General features: G+C 29.0%; 2 protein-coding genes across 2 annotated transcripts in view; both read right to left on the bottom strand.

Moving 5' to 3' along the window:
• Nucleotides 1–3,093: 3,093 nt before the first annotated feature.
• Nucleotides 3,094–27,772, bottom strand: part of LOC126837605 (uncharacterized) — a 37,215-nt gene continuing 12,536 nt past the window's right edge. The window contains exons 4-5 of the mRNA XM_050571536.1: nucleotides 3,718–3,895; nucleotides 3,094–3,361 (exon numbers count right to left, since the gene is read on the bottom strand). Coding sequence (XP_050427493.1) covers nucleotides 3,165–3,361; nucleotides 3,718–3,895 — 375 coding nt within the window. The 3' untranslated portion in view covers nucleotides 3,094–3,164. The remainder of the gene's footprint in view (nucleotides 3,362–3,717; nucleotides 3,896–27,772) is intronic.
• Nucleotides 13,953–27,644, bottom strand: LOC126837614 (uncharacterized). Its single transcript, XM_050571546.1, has 5 exons — nucleotides 27,610–27,644; nucleotides 15,919–16,063; nucleotides 15,704–15,742; nucleotides 14,651–14,828; nucleotides 13,953–14,313 (listed from the first exon to the last, which is right to left on the bottom strand). The coding sequence occupies exons 1-5, from the start codon at nucleotides 27,612–27,614 to the stop codon at nucleotides 14,141–14,143; spliced, it is 540 nt and encodes a 179-aa protein (XP_050427503.1). The 5' UTR covers nucleotides 27,615–27,644; the 3' UTR covers nucleotides 13,953–14,140.

The following is a 27,772-nucleotide window of genomic DNA, read 5'->3' on the forward strand; positions in this document are numbered from 1 at the left end:
TTTTATATGTTATTAATATCATTCCATTTTGTTTCTATTTTGAGATATTATCTAAATAATACATTTTTAAACTATGAAACCTTCGACGTAACGTATGTAATGATTCATTAGCCAATTTTTTGTTTGAAATAATTTACAATTTATATTTTATAGAAAGATTCTACAAACGTTTAAAAGTTTTTAGTTATGTTCCGAAGTTGATCGTGTGCCGAATGTTTGTTTTTCTATTAAGTATGAGTTACAGGGGTAAAAAAAAACTTTACACATTTTGCTACTTTCTGCTACTTTGTTAGTTATGTGCACATTTTGTCCAAATTAGCATAACACAATCTTGACTAAGGGGTTCCTTAGCTTACGCATACATCTCGCCATATGTTTCTATTTATATTTACTAAATAATAACCCTAATAAATGGTTTAAATAAAGAATAAAATAATAATTGAAATAAACAAAAATGTTATTAGTTTATAAATAGTTCCGCATTTTATTATATTATATTTTTTGCCAATTTTGGAGGCCTCCAGCCCCACTGTGCGCCGTAGAGATGCCGCACAGTGGTCTGAAACGCAATTTTAGGTGGAAAAAACTTATATTGATCAAATTTTCCTCAGATTTTGTCCAAAAAATTGTAAAAAAGTGGTACTTAATGTTTTTGGGGTCAAAGAGTTCAAAATTTATATCAATTTTTAAATTCACGTATAATTGTAAGATGCAAATAAACATAATATTTTGTTTTTAAATTGAAATTTAACTTTCGTAAACTTCATATGTTTCATAACTTAAATTTAATAATGATTTTACGTCATTGTCCAATTCATTTTTTTTTTTTTTTGGTATGTTGCAAATTGAGGAAATATATGGATCTGAAGTGACAAGTAATAAGTGTAGAACGTCTTCATTTTGAGCTACTCTACTAATTTTTCGCGAGTGATGTTCGCGATAATTTTTATAGTCTTTATTTCGAGCTTCCTGTGCTTCCTCGGAAAGTTGTCCTTAAAAATGTTCATATTACATTAGTTAATTATAATAAAGTTTATAATGGCTTTTACACCAAAGTCTTTGTAAAACCAAAGTAAACTTTAAAATTGAATGGTTGACTAACTTAATGTGTATTGCGGTTGCCATTTTACATTTTCATACCATGCCCTCAAAATTTCAAATAAATAGTTTCTCGATTTTAAAGAATGGGGATTTAGTGGACCTCTATTTTTTAATAGCTGATAAAAATCATTATAAGAATAATACCGAGAATCAGTGTTATTCCAATCCAAATTGTCGTCAATTTCAGAATCATTTATTCCAACACTGCCGCTAGAGCTACCTACAAAAAAAATTATTAAAACTACAGATGCAAATGGATGCAAACCAAATTTTGGGATCTGGTACTGAAGAACAAGTACTATATTGTATATATATTGAATAACGATTATTATGGGTTATTTTTTAGTTATACGCTTTGAAATATCAATATTAACATTTTTTTACTACTTGTTTAACTTTGTTTTAATAGTAAAATAATAAATATTTATAATATTAATATGAAACACTTACCTAAGTTTTCGAATTCATTACTTATATGAAACTAATTCAAAAAAAAAAGTTTACCTGTGTATAATATACTAAAAAAATGTAATGTACAATCGGTGAACGATTCGACGTTTGTGAGCGCGTTATTATGTTTTACTTATCGCTTGCGCCGCTTGGTAATGTTAATATTATCTGAAATTCTATTTTTTTGTCATATAGAACTTATATATAATGGGTTAATAACATAAAATACCTATTTTTATGAATTTTAATAATTGACTTTATTCCACCTAAATTAGCTTTTAGACCACTGTGAGATGCCGTTGCGTTGTACGTCGTTACCGTCCATTATTCTTCAGTGATAATATATATATATATAATAATAAAGACCAACGGTGTTACAGTGTTCGGGCAAGGAAGCAAATTATTATTATTATTTTTTTTTTTTTTTTTACCGAAAAGCGACTGAAACCCGTCGCCGCCCTCTCTTTATACGCAATTTACTATTACCGTTCGGCGGGTTTATTGGGTCGTCGTACTTGCAATATTTTATTCGTATTTATTTATTATTATTTTTTTTGCTGCCGCGTGCGACGTACACGCGGATCCGTCGTCTTGCCCTTTTAGCCGTCGCTCCGCGCACACGCCCATCGTTTGGCCCGACGCGAAGGGTCTCCGACTGAAGTGAAGGGGACACGGTTTTCTTTGTCTGATCGAATTACGTGTGGGCCGCACGTGATTGACCCTCTCCCACGCCCTGCCCCCGGCCCGTCTCACCGCCTCATGCGCTTTATTGGTCCCCGATCGTACGCGTATGATCGTTCCATCGGTCCGCCTGACAATATTCAACATTAATGCGCCGACACACTTCAACACGGGGCTTCGACCGTGTTGTACTTACGTCGAGGTGACCGGAAAAGGATGTTGTATTTATCGAGGGCCAGCGGTTGGGCAATTTTCGAAAAAAAAAAATCGTACCTCGTAGCCGTTTATATATATATATATCTGTTATCTCTGTCTCTTATCACTTAGTTATCTCTTATCTCTAACTGACGGTGATGGTGTGCCGGCGTGATACGAAATTGCACTAGAATTGCACAAATAATTCTAATATTACTGAACCGACAATTATTACACGTGCACCGTTTTGCACCTTCAAATGAGGATTTTGCAAAAATTTGCCCGTACCAAGCGCTGAACTATTTGTATCACTCTCTTATCACTTATCACTTATCAAGTATCTCTTATCATTTATCTCCTATACCTACCTGAAAGTGAAAGTGTCTAGACACATAATATACAAATATTTTTTGATATAATGAGCTGTTATGTTAATCATGATGTACAAGTTCTACTTAATAACGCTATTACGGTTGCAGTTCCGTAAAAATTCGACCGTTTAAAAATTACTACACAAATTATAGTGATTTTTTTTTTTTCCTACAAACAAAAATAATATTACACAATTAGTAAGTAATAAGTGTTTATTTGAAAAGAAACAGAGAATTTGGAATTATTAAAGTCGTTATGACATATTAGATTTTGAAAAGTTTTTTTAATGACAATTTAAGATATTTGAAAAAAAAAAAATTATAACATTATTAGACATATTAGTCAATTTTTCAGAATGAAATTTTTCAGAAATCTGAGTCTGAACGATCCGTAGGTTTTAATTTAACAATGAGGTAATCAAAAAATTTTCTATTGAACGCAAAATTTCCAACCTTTTTCACCATTGCGATTTGTTTTTGTTCAGCAATTTCTGCAACGGGCTGTCCTGATTTTTTACAATGTATTATAAAAAGATCACGAAATAATTCTGAAGTTATGCAAACTAAAACAAAAAAAAAAACATTGAATGTAATTATAAATAATATATATTATCATAGAGGCATGGATATGTTGCAGTTGTCAATTACATAATTTATTTTAGCTTCGATTTGCAGCTGAAATAATAATGTTTTTATTTGTCTAAATTTGTGGCCGGACGAAGGGCGGTCATTTTGTTTTTAATTTTACTTTAATCAAGCATACTTTTGGGTCTCACCACATTTAATAGTATATTAAATATTATATGGTAATTTTGAATGAAAATAATTTCCTTAAAACCAAATACTACTTTACAGTTTCGCATCGAAGATAAAAAAAAATATTATTTAACGACATATAACGTGTGTAAACAATATTTACAATATTCGCTACGGTCTTGTATATGGTTCTCTAAGTATGGTCTTATAAAATCCCAATCATTGTCGTTGTCACCCATGTATAAGTAATAATCATAAGGTCCAATTTTTCCGTTTGTAAGGTCATCGTCGTATTCTTTTTCCAACAATTTTCTAATACTCGCGAACGCTTCATCTATTAGCTGAAAATTATTAATCAACAACAAGTTTAATTTTATAGAAAAATCAGATTATAAAATTTAAATACGATTACACCTAAATAAATACCCGATGATTAAGAATCGATAAAAAAAATAAATATTTACAGGGTGAATCATTTTGGGTAAGAAACTAATTTTCTCGGAAAATATGAACATTAAAAAAAAAAAAATGTCCTATACTTTTAGGTACATATTGTACTAAATTTTCCAATACTGTGAAAATTTGTATCTCCAACCCTTATAGCAAAAAAGAAAAAGAGCAGGACATCACTTTTTTCAATGGCGACATATGTAATAAAATTCCATAAATATGTAGACAAAAATGTAATAAAAAATGTTGTTCTTTGAGCTTTTAAACTTTCATTCATTTATTCGCTTGTCATGACTTTGTAAATATTTGAATTTTAGTATTTTTTTACAAATAAGATAAAAAAAAAAAATTTACCAAAATAATTTGTTGTTATAATTATTTAAATTATAGTAGCTGGTATGCCTAGTATTAGCGCTATTAACATTATTTTACTGAATGCTGTTGTGATATTATGTTATAATAATGATAGAAATTAGATGATAAGATAGTTAAGAGAAAATCAGTACAACGTGTGTAACATTTTATAGCAAACATATTTTGTTTTAAAATAAAAAATATTATTAAATTATTAAAGACATATTTGTTTTAGATGAAATATATAAAATAAAATTGCTATAAAATAATTAAAACATACTTTAGCTGTTAAAAAATCACATCATTATATGTTTATTATGTTTTAAAACCAAATAAAAAAAATATTTAAAAATTAATCTAGAATTATTTCATTTTTTTATACAACACAAAACGTATACTTTAAGTTAAAAAAAATTTGCATTTACTATAAATGTTCGGATTTTCAGATATGAATAATTAATATATTAAATCATAGAGTGATAGAATTAATAATACTTAGTAATTTACAAAGTAGTAAAGTGTATACATTTTTTGGGTTAAACATTTATTATATTTATTAAATTTTACTCGAATTATTAAGTTACGACTCTAGTTTTAATCTAATATATTAAAAACCATTTTTTTAACAAACAATATTAGACAATTATTTTGATTACAAGTATTTATGACAAGAATTTTATTTGTATGTCTTTTACCTAAAATAATAATAGTTTCCTAGAGAATTTCTATTTGGGAATTTTTTTTCATTTTATTATAAAGGATTCTGAAAAATATCGAAAAAAACCTAATAGCTTTAAAAAAAAAAATATTAATTACCTCTAAATCCTTCGGTGTGACATTAATTTTCTCTTCAGCTATAGCTGAGCTTGATGCTTCAAGTTCAGCTTTCCCTTCAGGTGCATCATCAGATTTCCCACTTATTTGTAAGTTTTCAAGCTAAAATGTTAATAGTTTATTAGATAAGAATGGCTGTTTAGGAAAACTTTTTACTTTATATTATAAATAATTCAGTAAAATATTATCAAAATCCTTATAGTTTTAAAAGTTTCCTAGAGAATTTCTGTATTGGGAAAAATTGTCTTTATATTATAAATGATACTGAAAAATATTGAAAAAAACCTAACAGTTTTTAAAAAATATTATAAATGACCGTTAAATCCTCCGGTGTGACTTCAGTTTTCTCTTCAAGTACAGCTGAACCTAATGCGTCAGGTTCGGTTTTCCCTTCAGGTTGGCCTGTATGCATACAGCTAACCGTTAGGATAAAAAACAGAAACGACAGAGAGAACTTTGAAAACATTGTGGTTAGTCAATAAAGTATTATCTGAAGTTAAACTGCGAGTGAAATCGAATGAATTTTACCGTCTTTGAATGCCTGATTTACATAGAATTGAAACGAATAAAGAATAATGTACGATTACATATCTTTGAATTTTTTTTTTCCATTATTTGCACAAACTTGCATATTTGCACAATTATGCAAATAAGTACACACAAATTTATTCGTTGTATAAAATCCATACTAACATACCTACCGAATTTTTTAGCGAGGTGCGTAAATGTATTTTTTTTTTACATTTTACAGACAATTTTTTTATTTCACATATATCTAACTTCCATGCCACCAAACATTAAGATTATAAATCTCTGGGTTTTAATATGTATTTAAAATGTCTAGTAGAATATCAGTTATCTATTGGCTTGCATTAGTAACTAGGGCTAAACTGGCTTCATTGTTAAAACTGGGAAATCTTCGCTTACAAGATCTTCCTGGGTTAAATTAGTAGACACAATGATGGGACGGATGGCTAAGCCGTATCTGCACTTAAATATCCCATTTATATATTTGCTATATCGCCCGAGGAGCTAACAGGCGGCAATACCTTTAATTCCTTGAAAAGTCTGATTATAAAATTTAAATACGATTAGACCTGATGATTAACAATCAATAATATATATATATATATATATACAGGGTGATTCGTTTTGGGTAAGACACTTATTTTCTCGGAAAATATGATCATTTAAAAATACAATAATTTCCAATACGTTTAGATACAAATTGTACTAAATTTTAACTGAAATATACTTTTAACTTCCAGATAAACTTAGATAGACAAGTAAGTACTACACAATCAGGCACTGAATAGATGGAGTGTTCCAGGCGAAAATTCGACAACACACAGTCTCGTGTTTATGTATCTTATTATAGTTATTATAAACCAATAAAATCAACAGTGAAAAATGTTAATCGTTTCCCAATAAAGTTCACGCTCGTGATAAGTTCAGCTCTTTTTTTTTCTATGTATAATTTTGAATTTAAGTATTTTTCTTCGATAAAGGCATAAACAACTACAAGGACAAAGTCGGCTAGAATCAGTTCGGTTTGACTTTTTCTATTTGCAATAATTTCCAGTGTAAAATGCCATCACATTAGGGTCGGGGCATGAAGTTACTCGTTTTTTTTTTTAAACAACTATTATATGAATTAATGGTCAATAGACCCAAAAAAACATATTACTAACCGAGTGTTGTTTACACACTTTACCTTTTCTTGTAACTCAAACGATGATGATGAGATTGAGATAGGTTTTATTTACAATGTTGGCGGCGAAATTTAAATGCACCGGGCTAACCAATGTAAATAAATGTGCTATGCCCGTGTTATCTAGTCACTACTTGTTGAATTTTGTGCGTTATAATCAAGCTGTGTTTTTTCTGTTATAAAAATTTGTCTAGACCTTCTGTGTGTTTCTCTCCGTGTGATTTAGTATACTTTTGTATTTTACTGCCATAAGGGCATTTTTTTGAGCCGCATTTTAATTGTCATAAGTACAGTTTCAATGGTGTATTATTAGTGGAATTGTATTATTGTCATAAGGACATTTTTAATCGTGTATTATTAGTCAACTGCGGTATTGTCATAAAGACATTTTAAATTTTATATTTAATTAGTTATTTGTTTTAGCATTTTATTTAGGTTTAGGTAGCAGACCAGGCCAGCGGTTTGCGTTTCTTCGTTGTGTGAGTACCTTTGAGTTATTATTTTACTGTATTTGTGTTTTATTTTATATTATTGAGTTCCTATTGTGAGTTATTAGAACGAATTTTTAACCCTCTGTTTTATTTAATGACAGTTAGGTCGATAGGGATAAAGTCAATCGTAGGCACCATTTTTATTATCTAGTCAGCCACGGAGGCTCGATCTAGTCTAATATTAACTGTTTGTTTTATATCTTAGTGAATTATTAATTATTGTTCTAGTAAAAATTTAGTTACCATAACATTTATTTAATATTTGAAACACCGGCTCCCACAGCGTTACCTAATAGTTCTAGTCATTACCGTGTAATATTAATTTGTGCCAAAGGGGCTAATATTGTTATTATTATATACTAAATTATTTTGTAACAAAGAGGTCTATGTTGTTATCATTTTTTACCCAATATTGTTGTGCCAAAGAGGCAATAGAATATTGTCATACTTAAAATGTTGTTAAGCCAAAGCGCCAAAACATTTTATTGAATAATATTATTATAAGCATTGGATTTTGAGTTTTATTTATTTATTTATTTTTAGTGACCCTTACACACCCACAAAGTACACACATAACACACTAATTCACCACTTAGCTCTCTGGTTTTGTACAGGCGATACCTCCCACTTTCAGTAGAGCTATATACACATTACATATTCATAAACGGATCGGTAATAGGCGGTTGGTGACCGGGCAAATCAACCTATTATTGTTTACTCCCGGCCTGTTCATACAACGATGGGTTTTTATTTATTTTTTTATATAATGAGCTGTTATGTTAATCATGATGTACATGTTCTACTTAATAATGCTAATACTGTTGCGATTCCGTACAAATTCGACCGTTTTAAAATTACTACACAAATTATAGTGATTTTTATTTTTTTTTACTTATAAAAGTAATATTACACAATTAGTAAGTAATAAGTGATTATTGAAAAGAAACAGAGAATTTGGAATTATTAAAGTCGTTATGACGTATTGTATTTTGAAACGTTATTTTAATAAAAATTTAAGAGATTATCATTAGACATATTAATTAAATTTTTAGAATGAAATTTTTCAGAAATCTGCGCCTGAACGATCCATAGGTTCTGATTGATTAAAGATGTAATCATCCAATTTACTTTCGGACTCAGTACGGTTTTTTTCCTTTTCATCCATTGCGACTTTTCTTTGTTCAGCAATTTTTGCAACAGTCAATCCTGATTTTTCACAATGTATTTTAAAAAGTTCACGAAATTTTTTCAATGATATGGAAACTATAACAAAAAAAACATTGAATAAAATTATAAATAATATATGTTATCATAGAGGCATGATATGTTGCAGTTGTCAATTACATAATTTATTTTAGCCCGTTAAGCTCCTCGGGCGATATAGCAAATATACAAATGGGATATTTAAGTGCAGATACGGCTTAGCCATCCGTCCCATCATTGTGTCTACTAATTTAACCCAGGAAGATCTTTTAAGCGGAGATTTCCCAGTTTTAACAATGAAGCCAGTATAGCCCTAGTTACTAATGCAAGCCAATAGATAACTGATATTCTACTAGACATTTTAAATACATATTAAAACCCAGAGATTTATAATCTTAATGTTTGGTGGCATGGAAGTTACATATATGTGAAATAAATAAATTTTCTGTAAAATGTAAAAAAAAAATACATTTACACACCTCGCTAAAAAAAATCGGTAGGTATGTTAGTATGGATTTTATACAACGAATAAACTTGTGTGTACTTATTTGCATTATTGTGCACATATGCAATTTTGTGCAAATGATGGACAAAAAAAATTCAAAGATGTGTAATCGTACATTATTCGTTTCAATTCTATGTAAATCAGGCATTCAAAGACGGTAAAATTCATTCGATTTCACTCGTAGTTTAACTTCAGATAATACTTTATAGACTAACCACAATGTTTTTAAAGTTCTCTCTGTCGTTTCTGTTTTTTATCCTAACGGTTAGCTGTATGCATACAGGCCAACCTGAAGGGAAAACCGAACCTGACGCATTAGGTTCAGCTGTACTTGAAAAGAAATCTGAAGTCACACCGGAGGAATTAATGGTAATTTATAATATTTTTTTAAATTTGGTGGGTTTTTTTCAATATTTTCAGAATCATTAATAATATAATGAAAAAAATTTCCTAAGAAGAAATTCTCTAGGAATTTTTTATTATTTTAGCTTAAAGACTTACAAATAAAATTCTAGTCATAAATACTTGTAATCAAAATGAATTGTCTAATATGGTTTGTTAAAAAATGGTTCTAATATATTAGATTAGAACTAGAGTCGTAACTTAATCATTCGAGTAAAATGATATTTATTAAAACATGAAAACTTATAATGAAGTAAGTTTTTAACGTCTAAAGTATATTTGATTTTTTTTATAGCAATTTTATTTTATGTATTTCATCTATAATAAATAAGTCTTTAATAATTTAATAATTTTTTTATTTTATATTTTAAAATACAATCTATTTTCTATAAAATGGTACACACGTTATATTATTTATAATAATTTCTGTATTCCTGTGACCTCTCCGTCCACTCGTTGCTTTGATTCCATTATGCCTATACTCTACTGTACTAGTCCTCTCGAATAAAATCACTTTTAAATTAACGCTTTGATGCTTATTTGTAAATGAAGCACCTCAATTTAATACTTTCTAACTTTGCTGGTGGTTTATACTGTGCTTGGTTTGGACAGTACTGGCTTGAAAAAACAAACTACCGATTTGCATCGAAGCGTTTTTTCGATAGTGATTTTATTTAAAGGATTTAAAAATTCCTGTAAACCTGTGATCTCTCCGTCCCTACTATGCTCCGTCCTCACTATGCCCCGACCCCACTGTACTGGTTTTTTAAAATTTTATATTTTAAAATATAATATGTTTGCTTTAAAATGGTACACGCGTTGTATTGCTTTTCTGTTTACATTCTTATCATCTTATTTATATTATATTTATAACATAATATTACAATAGCATTCAGTAAAATAACGTTAATAACGCTAATACTTGGAATACCAGCTACTATAATTTAATTATTTTCTAAATTAATTAAAAAAAAACCACTATTTTTTTGGTTAATTTTTTTTAAATCTTATTTGTAAAAGAATACTAAAATTCAAATCTTTACAAAGTCATGACAAGCAAATAAATAGATGAAAATGAAAAACTCAAAGAACAACATTTTCGATTACATTTTTGTCTACACAATTATGGCATTTAAAATATATGATGCCATTTGAAAAAGTGATGTCTTGCTCTTTTTTCTTTTTTGGTATAAGGGTTGGAAATACAAATTTTCACAGTATTCAAAAATGTAGTACAATGTGTACATAAGAGTATAGGAAATTATTGTATTTTTTTAATGTTCATATTTTCCGAGAAAACTAGTGTCTTACCAAAAATGAATCACCTTGTATATATATATTTTTTTTTTATTGATTTTTAATCATCAGTTCTAGTCGTATTTAAATTTTATAATGAGATTTTTTATGGAATTAAACTTTGTGTTGATTAACAATTTTCAGCTAATAGATGAGGCGTTCGTGAGTATAAGAAAATACGTGGAAAATGAATATGTCGACCACTTTACAGATGATAATATTGGACTTTTTGAATATTACTTTTACATGGGCGACAACGTTGAAGAGTGGGTTTTTATAAGATCATACTTTGAGAGCTATGTGCAAGGAAATATGCCAGTTTATTGTAAACATTTTTTACACAAGTTATTTGTCGTTTAATAGTATTTTTTTTTATCTTCGATGCGAAACTGGAAAGTAGTATTTGGTTTTTAAGAAAATTATTTTCATTCAAATATACCATATAATATTATTTAATAAACGATTAAATTTAATGAGACTAAAAAAAAAAAGTAAAATGATCGCCCCTTTCGTCCGGACACAAATTTAGACAAATAAAAACACGATTTTACTAAAACAATATAATTTCAGCTGCACATCGAAGCTAAAATAAATTATGTAATTGACAACTGCAACATATCATGCCTCTATGATAACATATATTATTTATAATTTTATTTAATGTTTTTTTTGTTTTAGTTTCCATATCATTGAAAAAATTTCGTGATCTTTTTAAAATACATTGTGAAAAATTAGGAGTGCCTGTTGCAAAAATTGCTGAACAAAGAAAAGCCGCAATGGATGAAAAGGAAAAAAACCGTACTGAGCCCGAAAGTAAATTGGATGATTACATCTTTAATCAATCAGAACCTATGGATCGTTCAGGCGCAGATTTCCGAAAAATTTCATTCTAAAAATTTAATTAATAAGTCTAATAATGTTATAATTTTTTTTTAAACCACTTAATTGTTATTAAAATAACGTTTCAAAATACAATACGTCATAACGACTTTAACAATTCCAAAATCTCTGTTTCTTTTCAAATAAACACTTATTACTTACTAATTGTGTAATACTACTTTAATTTGTATGAAAAAAAAAACAATCATTACAACACAAATTTTAATATTTTACATAATTATCGTTACTTTTGGTGGTTAGCGTAAAAAAAATAATCGAAATATCAATTGCGCTAAAGATTGTTCTGTATTTTCGGCAAAATATTCTTTATTTAAAAAGAAAATCAAGCGTATGAGTTGCGTTTGAGTTAAAGAAGTCCACCTTTTTTAGACCCTTTGACCCTTTATTAGACCTTTGTTTAGACTAGAAAAAATACTGAACGTTTTCGGCCGTTATTTGGCTACATTCGTTTACTTTGACTACTTTTTGCTCATCGAAAATGAAAACAAAATAACGTATCGTTGTAAAACATACACCTGACAATAATATACAAGCACCTTCAAATTTACTACTAAAACCTGCAATTCTTGTAGTTTTGGTAATTGGAGACACTTCGGTTTGTGTAAAAAAATGTTTTCAAAAAAATAAAAAAAATAAGCGTATTATCATTAATGTATCACCCAGTATATATAAAGGAGTTTCACTTCATCCGTGCGTATTGGTTTTTTTTATTAAATATATCGTTTACCGAATTCTCGCCTAAGCGTTTACTCGAAAACATAATTCTTTTACTTTAGAAAAACACTTGTGTGGTTCGATGTGCGTTTAAATTTTGCACCGTTTGCATAAATGAAATACACTGCTCGTTTGTGTTAAACATATTATACGAAGCCGAAAGACTGTGCCTATTTTTCGGATACCTATGTTAAACTTACATTTTAATAGCGGGGAACGACAAATACTCACGGTCTTTAGAATTTCAAGGGCAACATGACTTGTTGACGATTTTTTTGAAGTTACGATAAAACCAACTATGGGAATCATTTTTAAAAAATTTTACCATACAATGATATTTCAAGGTCATTGTGATTTTTCCGCCCTTGGGTAACAGGATTTAGGGAGGAGTGATTGTGGAATCTCTTATAGCAACCTGTATATTAAATTAGTTATGTTTGTTAAGCTATTTTTTCAAGAAATCTTACGTGAAAGGTACTGTATTGGGCCGAAAATTACAATAATTAACCCATATGGTAAGCAACACCGGACACTTGATAATTGATATTTAACCTTCTAACTTCTAGACTATTTAAATTTAAAAAAATTGTACGATAAATTATAACGGCATTACTATAAAACGTAGTGCGCTGGCTCGACACGGCTGGCGGGTACCCTCCTTGGAACCGCTGCGCTGTGTACTGACATACAACATACTAAGTTTGAGCAAATTTTGTTTCTCTAGGGTAAACCATAACAGACATTTGGTCGACTGACCTCCAGACATTTTTATCTGTTTTCAACTCATAAAGTTTAGAGGGACGACACCAAAGACCATTTTCCATTGTACACTTTTTCCCAATGGCCAGCTTCTTATCAAGTCTCTTTAACTTTTAAAAAAAACTTTACTTAAATTTAATTTTAATCCAGTACCCTCCTCCTTGACTGTAGTCTCCAAGCCTAAGATATTTTTAGTTAGCAGAGCGAAGCGACGGCGCCGAGCCATCGTAGCGAGCGAGTGCCAAAACACTCAGTCACCTGCCGTTCTCATTAGTTATCAATACGAATTCCGCTCATTGATAAGAAAATGAACTTTGAACACTGGACATGAGCTTGAGATGAGCGAAGCTCAAGTATTAACAATATAAAATATTAATCTTTTTTTTTTAATTTTATTTATGTAGATTTTTTTAATTTTAACAATTGTTATAAGAATTAATGGTAAATAGACGCAAAAAAAAATAATACTAACCGAGTGTCGTTTTCACACTTTACCTATTTTACCACGTTTTTATTTACACACTTTCTTGTTTGCCGTTCCGGGTGAAATCTTGCAACTTAAACGACGATGATGAGCTTGAGATAGGTTTTAATTACAACGATGTGTTTTTATTTATTTTTTGATATAATGAGCTGTTATATTAATCATGATGTACATGTTCTACTTAATATTGCTATTACTGTTGCAGTTCCTTACAAATTCGACCATTTTAAAATTACTACACAGATTATAGTAATTTTTCTTTTTTCATACAAATAAAAATAATATTACACATTCAGTAAGTAATAAGTGTTTATTTGAAAAGAAACAGAGAATTTGGAATTATTAAAGTCGTTATGACATATAATATTTTGAAATGTTCTTTAATAACAATTTAAGAGGTTTAAAAAAAAAATTATAACATTATTAGACATATTAATTTATTTTTCAGAATGAAATTTTTCAGAAATCTCCACCTTAACGAACCTAAGAATAAGCTTTAGTACGGAGGAAAGTAGCGAATTCTCTTTTGAACGCAGGATTTCTTTCATGTTTAACAATTGCGACTTTTCTTTGTTCAGCAATTTTTGCAACAGGCACTCCTGATTTTTCACAATGTATTTTAAAAAGATCACGAAATGTCAGAAAATCTATCCAATCTATAACAAAAAAAAACATTGAATTTAATTATAAATAATATATATTGTCATAGAGGCATGATATGTTGCAGTTGTCAATTACATAATTTATTTTAGCTTCGATGTGCAGATGAAATTATATTGTTTTTGTAATAGTGTGATTTTACTTGTCTTAATTTGTGTCCGGACGAAAGAGGTCATTTTGTTTTTAATTTTACTTTAATTGAGCATACTTTTGGGTCTCACCGCATTTAATAGTATATTGAATATTATATGGTATTTTTTTTACATACAGTTTTGCATCGAAGATAAAAAAAAAATTATTAAACGACTAATAACGTGTGTAAACAATTTTTACAATATTCGCTACGGCCTTGTTTATGGTTCTCTAAGTATGAATATATAAAATCCCACTCTATATAGTTTTCACCCATGTAGAAGTAATAATCATAATGTCCAATATTTCCACTTGTAAAATTATCGTTGAATTCTTTTTTCACTTCAATTCTAATGCTCTCGAACGCTTCTTTTATTAGCTGAAAATTGTTAATCAACACCAAGTTTAATTTCATAGAAAAATCTGATTATAATATTTAAATACGATTAGACCTAAATAAATACCTGATGATTAAGAATCAATAAAAAATATATATATATATATACAGGGTGATTCATTTTGGGTAAGACACTAATTTTCTCGGATATTATAAAAATTTAATAAACAAATATTTAATTTTTTATACTTTTAGATACACATTGTACTACATTTTTCAGTACTGTGAAAATTTCCAAGCTATATACCAGATAATGAAAAAAAAATAGGACATTTTCATATAGCAACATATGTTTTAAATTCCATAATTATAAAGATAAAATGTTTAATAAAATGTTATTCTTTGAGTTTTTAATTTTCATCCATTTATTTGCTTGTCATGACTTTGTAAATATTCGAATTTTAGTATTTTTTTACAAATAAGATTAAAAAAAATTAACCAAAAAAATTGTTGTTTTTTTTTAATTAACTTAGAAAATATTTAAATTATAGTAGCTGGTATTCCAAGAAATCTTTTAAAATATTATATTATAATAATGATATAAATAAGATTATAACAAAGTAGACAGAATTTTACAATTTAGAACATGAATTTTACTTGAATAATTAAGTTACGACTCTAGTTTTAATCTAATATTTTAAAACCATTTTTTAAAAAATAATATTAAATAATTCATTGATTACAAGTATTTATGACTAGAATTTTATATTTTGTAAGTGTTTAAGCTAAAATAATAATATTTTCCTTGATAAGAATGGCTATGTAGGAAAATGTTTACCTTTATGTTATAAATAATTCAAGCATGAAGCAAATTATTGATAATAGCCTAAGAGTTTTTAAAAAATAATATTAATTACCTCATCATCAGATTCCCCATTTATTTGTAAATTTTCAAGCTAAAATGATAATAGTTTTTCAAATAAAAATGGCTATTTAGGAAATCTTTTTACTTTATATTATACATCGTTCAGCAAAATATTTTTTTCATTGAATTGAGAATTTTCTATTTATAAATGATTCTGAAAAATATTGAAAAAAACCTAAAAGTTTTTAAAAAAATAGTATAAATTACCTTTAATTCCTCTGGTGTGATTTCAGTTTTCTCTTCAGGTACAGCTGAACTTGATGCTTCAGGTTCAGTTTTCCCTTCAGGTTGGCCTGTATGCATACAGCTAACCGCTAGGATAAAAAACAGAAACGAAAGAGAGAACTTTAAGAATGTGTAATCACATCTTTGAATTTTTTTTTTCCATTATTTGCACAAAATTGCATATTTGCACAATAATGCAAATAAGTACACACAAGTTTATTCGTTGTATAAAATCCATACTAACATACCTACCGAATTTTTTAGCGAGGTGCGTAAATGTATTTTTTTTTTACATTTTACAGAACATTTTTTTATTTCACATATATCTAACTTCCATGCCACCAAACATTAAGATTATAAATCTCTGGGTTTTAATATGTATTTAAAATATCTAGTAGAATATCAGTTATCTATTGGCTTGCATTAGTAACTAGGGCTCTACTGGCTTTATTGTTAAAACTGGGAAATCTTCGCTTACAAGATCTTCCTGGGTTAAATTAGTAGACACAATGATGGGACGGATGGCTAAGCCGTATCTGCACATAAATATCCCATTTATATATTTGCTATATCGCCCGAGGAGCTTAACGGGCTAAAATAAATGATGTAATTGACAACTGCAACATATCATGCCTCTATGATCACATATATTATTTATAATTTTATTTAATGTTTTTTTTGTTATAGTTTCCATATCATTGAAAAAATTTCGTGATCTTTTTAAAATACATTGTGAAAAATCAGGAGTGACTGTTACACTTTTGATATTTTAAATTTTTCCTAAATTATTTTCTGAATGAATGTTAGCACGTTTTAACTTTATAGCTACCTTTATAGGTAAAAATTTATGTATTCAAATTTTTAATAACAAAGAAAATGTTTTAGTTACCAAGTCAAAATGGTACAACTTGCCCGATGTAGGATAAATTGTTACATACCATGTGCAAATTATTATAATATGAATTGGTATTTATTTTTTTTATACATTTGGTATTATAAAAATAAAAAGTATTTTTTATAGATAATCAATGTAAAAAAACAGTCTATTTAGAAAACTACTTTATTACTCTTTTTAGTAGTGCAACCATAAATGTCCCTTGAAGGGGGGGGGGGTCCAAAGTCCGGTGTTTAGGTATAAGGTCCATGTGTAATATAAGAAAATTACAATATGTGATACCGATTTGTTATCTGCCGCAAAGCAGGCCAAAACAAAATTATTATATTGCCAAAATGAATAAATATTGTTTACTGTAGAATATAATTAGACAATAACTAAAATTACCTTACCCAATTTTCCACTTTAAAAATACTCATGGGGGGGGGTCTGGACACGAGGACCCCCCCTTGGTCGCGCCACTGACTCTTTTTTAATATACAAACTTTCGAACCTGTTCAATATCTGGAACAATATAGGAAAGCAAGTAAAAGGATATCAAGTATAGGAGTTCAGAGCCATTAGCTTCATTATATTACAGTAACTGTTAGCTATATGCTTATAAGCTATATTTTATAGCGGGTGACTTTATACAACTTTTATGGCCCAAAAACAAATAATTGTTATTTTTTGTAATTAACATGCGAAAGTAGTGTAGATTTGGCGTAGAAAAAAAATATCTATTTTTGAAGTTTGTTGGTTAAGACATTCAATTGTTATAGTTCTGGAATAATTTTGATTGCTCCCTAATATGCTCTGAGCTATAAAAAAAATTAATATTTATTATATACAACATTTTGCAAGCAAAGCATATTTGTTTGAAAAAAAAGTGGGATTAATTGATCTTTTTCCATAAAAGTGGCTGAACATTTTTCTTATTTGTTTTTTTTCCTAACCGAGGTTTAGGAATTAAAATTAGACTTAAAGTAGATGTAACCAAGGTATACTGTATATTTGAAATCTATTACGATTAAAAATGGTTTTATATATTGTATTCGAACAGTAAAATAATTTGCAGGGACAAAAAATACTGTTTAAAATTGAAAACAACATTTCGCATAAAGTTATAAAAACTAATTGTACCGACCTATATGGAACAAAAAAAAAAATAAATTGTTTTTCTGTAAAATATTTTCGCATATGAAACATTTGCACAAATAAGAATAGTTACAACGAAAACAATAGTCGAAAATACAAAAAAAAAATTTGTTTCGACAGCAAATGAATAGATTTTCAATTGAAACGCTCGATAAAATATCCGTTTGTATTTTATATTGCCAATTGAGCACAATTTAAAAAACGACCGGCTAGGTTAGGTAAGAGGTTGATGCAATGGTTGGAATTATTATTACACTTGCTGGAATTCGGTTAGGATAGGTTAGGTACAAATAGATATTTTAAAGTGAAAATAATATATTGACAATGTTGATTGAACGTGTATTGGGAACAGCATGCTTACTTATTAGATGTTGAAGAAAATGCTCTCAAGTCAGAATTGATGGTAGCCAAAAACTGTTGTAAAAATTCAAAGTTTGATTCCAGTGAATAGATTTTGACCCATCTTATGGGGGTTGAAGTGGCCTGTTTGTTGGACATTTTAGGCCTAAAAGCCGGACATAATTACACCAACTCAGGATGGTTAGATTTAAATTCTGAAAAAATATTTGAATTGATCGGCCACTATTCTAGGTTAATGTAGAAATCGACTAATAATATTTCGTTTAATATTGTGTTTAAATCCTATTTTATTCGCTCGAATTTGTCTTTGGGATGTAAACGAAACAGTTATTCAACAATCGACTTCCATAATACAACATGCATTCATGCATTCAATACCTTCAAAGTAGTCGTTGAGCAATTGTTGATGTTTCCTAATTTGTATAAAACGCCTAATTTAGCGTGTATGTTGTATCACGATATTTGTATAATCAACATTAGTATCCAAACATTTATATTCATTTATAAATATTCCATAAGAGATTGAATGTATTCTGTAAGTATTAAAATATAATTTTTTTCTATATATTTATAAAACTAAATTCGGAATACTGACAATATTGCCCTACAGTTTTAGTAAAAAATGCATGGACCCAAAATATAATAATAATCAAAACCGTTTTAACGTTTGAGACTTCAAATAATATAACTAGGCCAATGATAAAAGATGTTGTTTTTGTTTTCGAAAATCTTCTTATTTAGGACATTGGTGTGTGACTGTAAATGTTCGAACAAGCGTACAAAACAACAAATCAAAACTAGTAGTCTTCTTGTTTAAAATGAATAATACAACTTAAAACGTGTTTTCTGTACGTTTTCCCGTTTAAGAAAGTGAATATACGATTTTTTTTTTTTTTAGAAAATGTCTTTATTATATTGAATATTTACATCTATGCAAAATATTATATGCACAACAGTAAAAAATAAAATTAATAATTTAGCTTGAATAACATGCAGTAGGGGGGCACCCAGTGGAGCTACCTACTTTAAATTTTAAGTTAGTTTATCTAATATTTATTTATTTTTATTTTATAATTTATAGGAGGTCTCTACACCATTTCCTTTTTAATCAGGGATATGATTAGAATAGAGGTAGCGTATATTAGGGTTAGGGTGAGAGATGAATTTATTATGAAGTTTTTGGTAGGCAGTTGCCAAATATTGTTTACATAACTGATTTGGAGATCAGAATGAAGAGTTTTGAAACGACTGGATTTTTTGGATGTTAGATGGAGCGACACATCCCCAGATTTGGATACCGTAATACCACAGTGGAAAGAGAAGAGTTTTGTAGATGAGTGTTTTGAGTTTAAAATTAAGTTTGGAACGTAAGAGAGGGCGAAGTAGATGAAGTCTGGTGTTTAATTATTTTCTTTTTTCAGTCATATGATCTTTGCAAGTTAGGCGTTTGTCAAAAATGAGGCCTAAGTATTTTACTTGGTTAGTTTGGGGGAGTAGAGTGTTGTAGAGTTTGACTGGTGGACAGTTGTCTGGCCGAAGAGAAAAGGTGATGTGATTTGATTTGCTTGTATTAACTTCTGTTTTCCATTTAGTGAGCCATTTTTCAAGAAGATTGAGGCGGTGTTGGAGTTTAAAATTTGTAATTAAGGGATCAATGTCAGATGCTAGTACACTTGTATCGTCGGCAAAAGTATTTAAAATAGTGAAGGTAAATGTAGGTATATCAGCTGTGTAAATTAAGTTTTGAAGGGGGGATAAGTTACTGCCTCGGGGAACTGTGGCGTTACCTTATCAAAAGCTTGGGCAATGTCTAAAAAGATACCTGAACAGTATTTTTTTTTAAAGAGATTGCATCGGTGAGGCGGTGGAGAGGGTGGATTGTAGAGTGATTTGCTCGGAAACCGAATTGAGAGTGGGGGATAATATTGTTTATTGCAGAAATATTTTGAAGGCGTTTATAATAGAAGTTTTTCGAATAATTTTCCTAAGGTAGGGAGGAGGCTGATCGGACGGTAAGAAGATGTTAAATTTTTTGGTTTACCTGGTTTCGGCACTACTATGATTGTCGATAGTTTCCAAAGTGAGGGAAAAGGGAGAAAGTCTGAGCATGGCATTGAAGATATGGACTATATTAAGAATAGATTTGTTGGTTAGTTGTTTTAAAATATTATTTGTTATAAGGTCGTACCTGGAGCTTTACCGTTCTTTAATTTGCCAATTGTGTATTTGACTTCATTTGGAGAAAAATGTTTGGGGGAAGTGTCATGGTTGATAGGGGGGCTTATGTCATTGGGTTTGAATACTTCATAGAAGTATTCGGCAAATGAGTTAGATTTGTCGATGTCGGATATTGCTAGCTGGTTAATGTTTAGTTTTATAGGAGGGATTAATTCTTTATGTTTTAATATACTTTTTGTTTTACGCCAAAGAGAGCAATTAGATGATTGAAGTTTGGAGATATTATTTTCTTAACGTTCCGTGTTTATTTTGTAAAATTTTTTTTTAAATTTATTTGAAATAATGTTGAGTGCATTTTTGTCGTCGGGATGACGAGTTGATTGCCATCTCGCTCTGGCTCTCCTTTTTATTGCTAACATTTCTTTTAGAACTGTTGGGATGTTGTTAGATTTAATTGGATATTTAGAGGGGGATAAAGAATCAGTTACTGTGCTTAGTGTATTGGAAGTTAATTGTATTACAGCTTTGTCAATGTCATGCGTGTTTTTTAATGGAATATTAAGTCTAGTTTTGCTGTCTAGGACGAATTTGAATTTTTTCCAGAAGATTGGGCCTTTGATGAGGCTTGGTTTATTGTTGAGAGGGGAGATTGAATTTAAAGAAAGTAATACAGCTGTATGGTCAGAACAAACTTAACTTTAAGGTGTTTTCGTTAATTGGAATTATTAGTAGGAAAATATGCAGCTACAAGGTAGTGTTTGTATTATTAACTATTAATTAGATATTTGAGCTCTGAATTGATAGTACTAGTTTTTTGAACCTTTCCAAAAAATATATTCATATTTATCAGACAATAACTGGATGTTTATCACTGTAATTATTTTCTGCGAGTTTCTGGAAAACGAGAGGATTGTATTTAAAATTTTGAAAATTTAAAAAAAAACCATAATTAGTATGACTTTGTCCTAAATTTTGTTTTTTGCGGTTTGAAAATTATACAAACCAAATACTGTTACTTCTAAAATGCCCATAGTGAAAAGTACTTAAATAGCAACAATTGTGATAAAAATTAATTAGGATTAGAGGAAAGTAAACCGGAAGAATTTTAAACAATGGCGTTATTCCAGTCACTAAAGCTCATTCACAGTGCACACTAATCACAAAAACAATTCCCAGTTGATAAAATCACTTTGGGAAAGAATGCATAAAATTGTTAATGTGATATTACGGCCGATAGTACATTTTGTATACAAAAAATATAAATAGGTATTGATAAAAGCACTGTAAAGACAATGCACTTAAAATTAACCTATAACTATTGCATATAGTTATTGGTAGGAATCATGTCGCACCCTTGTAGCAAGACTGCCACAACTCAAGTTCTGAGGAAATACAACTTAAAGATTGAACCTGCTCTCAAATGGTTAATTTTAACTTTGAGAGCTTTAATTTTGATACTTTTCAAACCAATCTGCCAAATTTGTTTGTTGTGCCAGTTTTAAATTTTAAATATTTTATAATCCGTAATGAGAAATGTGGCAATTTTGTTTTTCTTTTTAGATTATTAATATATTGCTACTAGACAAAATGTGGCAGTTTGTCCAGATTTCACCAGTGTCATCCGGTTAAGAATTATTATCAAGTTTAAAGTTAAAACACCTAAAATCAACGGTCAATCAAAATTAGACGGTCTTGATTTATTACGCTTAAGTATAAAAAACTGTAGCAGTATTATATTTTTTTAACCGAAAAAACCAAGAAATGTATTACATAAACGTTGGTTGGGTTAAACGTCAATTCATGTCTGGCCGGACACGAGGGCATTTGTTCCCTTAACCCTTTTTTTTCGTCTACCTATTATTATGATAAAGACAATTTTGATATGATGTACCATTACATAAAAAAAAGGAAATGTAGATAATAAATTTTACAATTTGCACGTCAAAAACTAAAAGAACTTTTTAGACCTTTAGGAAATATGTTATGCCTTTCCGGGCGTTTTTTTTCTAAATTCGTTTGTTATGACTACATTTTGCACATCGATAAAGAAAACAAAATGATAAATCGTTGTAAAGGAAACACCCAATATTAACACACGTGTACCTTCGAGTATATTACAAAAACATGTTATTCTACAATTTTCAATAAATCAAAATACACTAGAAAATTGATTGATTCATTAAGGACAGGACACAGTTTTCTCTTAGAATAATAGTATTTTTATTTCTTTATAATAATTGGAGACACTTAAGTTGGTGTTTTTTTACAATATTATCAAACTATTATTAAACATTTACCTTTTCTATTTATTTTTCACAGCTCAGTATTTTTACAGAAGCGTAGGGCCAGCAGAAAAAAAAATATTTCACTCCCGTCCTAAATTTTAATGTTTAATAACTCCCAAAGTAATTAACCAAAATTGGTTATCGACCGGTATACTATTCAGAAAATAATTCTCAATTGAAATAGTAAATTAAATATGTACACAAATTACTATTTAAGTTTTTTAAAAGTTGATTGGCTTAAGGAAAATAATTTAAAAGAAAGTTTAATGTTTATTATTTTTAAAATATTGTAAAATATGATAACCAAAAATGTTTTTTTAAAAAGAAATACTACAAAAATGCAATTATTCTAAAGCGTACTCATTCCATCTTTAAACCATGACGAAAACATTGGGTTTGAGTTCAACGAAATTTTTTTTATCAATTTTAAAAATACCCATTGCTGCTTCGTGTTCCGCTCAATTTGAAAATATTTAAAACGGCAGAGACCATAAGAGATGGTGACAATTTTCAACAAATAAGGGATTCCTTTTTAGGCCAATACGAACCAATAAGTCATTAACCATAAGACCATTGCATAGGTGTATAAATTATTTTAATAGTTGTCAGAGAGTGAGGATTTTGTATAATTTCGCACATCGGCGCATGTGTTTCAAAAGTTACACCGAGTTCAAAAGTAAATAGAGATTTATATGTACGGTTTTCTATGGATGTATTATTTATCGAATTCTCGCCTAAGCATTAACTCGAAAACACAATTTTTTTACCACAGGAACACACTTGGGTTGTTCGATGTGCGTTCCCATTTCCACTGTTTACATAAACTGAAACATACGAATCGACAATATCAAGGTCTTAAGAAATTCATGGGCAACCCGACCAATAATTTACGTGAACTGTTTTTGGTTTTTTTTTGTAATACAACGTTACTTCAAGGTCATTGCAATTTAGACATTTATGTTAATCTATTTTTTGTTTTTTAGTAAAATATAATTTGATTGGACTTTGAAGTTTCTAATATAATTTAAAAGAGCCGTAGTCTTTTAATAAGTTAAAATAAACACAGTTACTTTCCACGTCTACTTTTGAGGTGATAAAAAGAAGGGAGAAATAGATCAACCAATAGCTATAGCCACAGTTATCGGTTGGGTTTTAATAGGGAAAACTACCAATGCGCCAAATGATAAAATTATTATTACTTTATGTTCACTGGAATCCAAAAATCATACATTACAACAATTTTTTGAAGTGGAAGAGGTTCCCAAAACGGAGAAAAACACTGTTCCCATATTTATAGTTATTGCGGTACGAATTTCGTCGGGACTCAGTGGAGACCATACTCAGAGAATCCGACTTCGTTGAACAATTTGTAAAGCATCAAATAAGCTGGCACTTCAATCTTCCAGTGGCCCTTCTTATGGGGGGGAGGGGGGGGGGTTGTGGGAAGTAGCAGTTAAGTCTGCAAAGACATTGCTTTACATGGTGATTGAAGACAGTGTTCTTACCTACGAAGAACTAAATACAGTTCTTCATCAGGTAGAAGCCACGCTCAACTCGTGCCCTTGGAGTCCAATGTCGAACGATCCGAATGATTTCCCACCCCTGACAGCTGGCCATTTCCTTACCATGGAGCCGTTGGTGACCGTTCCTGGTCCTATAGACGATTTAGATTCAGCGCACACCAGTACTCAAAAACGAAGGCCTATGCTCCAGCAAATCCAACAACATTTTTGGACTCGTTGGCAAAGAGAGTATTAGCACAAACTTCAAGAGAGGCCATTTTTTATTTATTATAGCTGTTGGTTAATAAGTTTATACACCAATATTATTGAATCCTTACTAGAGAGCTGGCCAGTAGGCAAGACCTCATTTGTGGATGTATATTCGTTTTTGTCTGAATAGTAGTTTGTTATAATAATTAGTTTCCGTGTTGGATTTGTTAAAACCTTCTATACAGTCCTTCAAAATACCGAATACCAATAATATCAACAATATAATATTTTAATTGTTTCTCATTAAAGTTCTCGCACATGATAAGATCAGCTCGTTTTTTTTTTAAAACTTCATTTATATGTAGAATTTTGTATTTAAGTATTTTTCTGCGATAAAGTCATAAACAACTTCAAGGACAAAGTCAGCGAGGAGTAGTTCGGTTTGACTTTTTCTATTTGCAATAATATCGAGTGTAAAATGCCAGCACAATAGGGTCGGGGCATGGAGATACTCATTTTTTTTTAAACAACTGTTTACGAATTAATGGCAAACAGACGAACAAAAAAAATATAACTAACAGAGTAATGTTCGCACACTTCACCTTTTTTTGCAACTCGAACGATGATGAGCTTGAGATGGGATTTTATTTATTTTTTGATATAATGAGCTGTTATATTAATTATGATGTAGATGTTTTACTTAATAATGCTTTTACTATGGCAATTTCGTACAAATTTGACCGTTTCAAAATTACTACAAAAATTATAGTAATTTTTCTTTTTTCTTACAAATAAAAATAATAATATACAATTAGTAAGTAATAGGTAAGTGTTTATTTGAAAAGAAACAGAGAATTTGGAATGATTAAAGTCGTTATGACATATTATATTTTGAAACGTTTTTTAAATAACAATTTAAGAGATTTAAAAAAAAATTATAACATTTATTAGACATATTAATTTATTCTTTAGGAAGTAATTTTTTATTACGCTTGCCTGATTTTTTTTGGCTTGGATCAAATTGCTCAAAGTTGCATGAACGTTCCAAACGATTTACATTAACTTGGAGGTATCCGTTCAATTTACTTTTCCACTGAAGATATTCATGCTTTGTAATCTTTGAATTCAATGCGGCTTTTCTTTGCTCAGCAATTTTTGCAACAGGCACTCCTAATTTTTCACAATGTATTTTAAAAAGCTCACGAAATAATTCTGATGTTACGGAAACTAAAACACAAAAACAATGAACTTAATTATAAATAATATATATTATCATAGAGGCATGATATGTTGCAGTTGTCAACTACATAATTTATTTTAGCTTCGATGTGCAGCTGAAATTATATTGTTTTTGTAGTAGTGTGTTTTTATTTGTCTAAATTTGTGCTCGGGCGAATGGATGGTCATTTTGTTTTTAATTTTACTTTAATTGAGCATACTTTTGGGTCTTACCACATTTAATAGTATATTAAATATTATATGGTTATTTTGCATGAAAATAATTTTCTTAAAACCAAATACTACTTTAAAAAAAAAATATATTATTAACGACATATAACGTGTATAAACAATATTTACAATAAGAGGTCCATTCCTTATAGGTTTCGAAATATGATTTTACAAAACCCCACTCTTGAATGTTGTCACCCATGTATAAGTAATAATCGTCAAGTCCAACTCTTTCTTCAATAATGTCGACATCGTATTCTATTAACGCCAATTTTCTACAACCCTCGAACGCCTCTTCTATAAGCTGAAAATTGTTAATGAACACAAAGTTTAATTTCATAAAAAATCTGATTATAAATATCTGATGATTAAGAATCAATAAAAAAATTATATATTTACAGAGTGATTCATTTTGGTTAAGACACTAATTTTCTCAAAAAATAGGAACATTAAAAAAAACTAATTTCCTATACTTTTAGATACATATTGTACTAAATTTTTCAATACTGTAAAAATTTGTATCTCCAACCCTTATACCCCCAAAAAAAAGGCAGGACATCACTTTTTCAAATGGCAACATATGTTTTAAATTCTATAAATATGTAAAAAAAAATTTTAAAAAAAATGTTATCCTTTGAGTTTTTAGTTTTTATCCATTTATTCGCTTTAAAAGGATTTAAAAAAAAATAGTTGTTTTTTTTAAAAAATAAATTTAGAAAATATTTAAATTATAGTAGCTGGTATTCCAAGTATTAGCGTTATTAACATTATTTTACTGAATGCCTTTGTAATATTATGTTATAATAATAATATAAATAAGATTATAACAAAGTAAGCAGAAAAGCAATACAACGTGTGTAACATTTTATAGCAAATAAAAAATATGATTATTTTATTAAAGACTTATTTATTTTAGATGAAATATATCAAATAAAATTGCTATAAAATAATTCAAATATGCTTTAGCTGTTAAAAAATTATATCGTTATATGTTTTTATGTTTTAAAACCAAAAAAAAAAAAATATTTAAAAATTAATCTGGAATTATTTCATTTTTTTATACAGCACAAACGTATACTTTAAGTTAAATAAATTTGCATTTACTATAAATGTTCGGATTTGCGGATACTATTAATAATTAATATATTAAATCACAGAGTGATAGAACTTTTAATATTTAGTAATTTCCAAAGTAGTAAAGTGTATACATTTTTTGGGTTAAACATTTGTTATATTTATTGAATTTTACTCGAATGATTAAGTTACGACTCTAGTTTTAATCAAATATATTAACCTTTTTTTTACAAACAATATTAGAAAATTAATTTGATGACAAGTATTTAAGACTAGAATTTTATTTGTATGTCTTTTACCTAAAATAATAATAGATTCCTAGAGAATTTCTACTTGGGAAATTGTTTTCATTGAACTTCATTCAATTTTTTTCATTGAATTGAGGATTTTTTTTTATAAATGATTCTGAAAAATATTGAAAAAAATAGTATAAATTACCGCTAAATCCTCCGGTGTGACATTAATTTTATCTTCAGGTACAGCTGAACCTGATGCTTCAGGTTCATTTTTCCCTTCAAGTGGGCCTGTATGCATACAGCTAACGGCTAGGATAAAAAACAGAAACGAAACAGAGAACTTTAAAAACATTGTGGTTAGTCTATAAAGTATTATCTGAAGTTAAACTGGGAGTGAAATCGAATGAATTTTACCGTCTTTGAATGCCTGTTTTATATCGAATTGAAACAAATAAAGAATATTATACGAGTACATCTTTGAATATTTTTTTCCTATTATTTGCACAAAAT

The sequence above is a fragment of the Adelges cooleyi genome, unplaced genomic scaffold (genome assembly GCF_023614345.1).
Source record: "Adelges cooleyi isolate 19-005CV unplaced genomic scaffold, UGA_ACOO_1.1 ACOO_flye_CR_arks_rails_tigmint_CR_PRNA_26, whole genome shotgun sequence".
Taxonomy (NCBI): domain Eukaryota; kingdom Metazoa; phylum Arthropoda; class Insecta; order Hemiptera; family Adelgidae; genus Adelges; species Adelges cooleyi.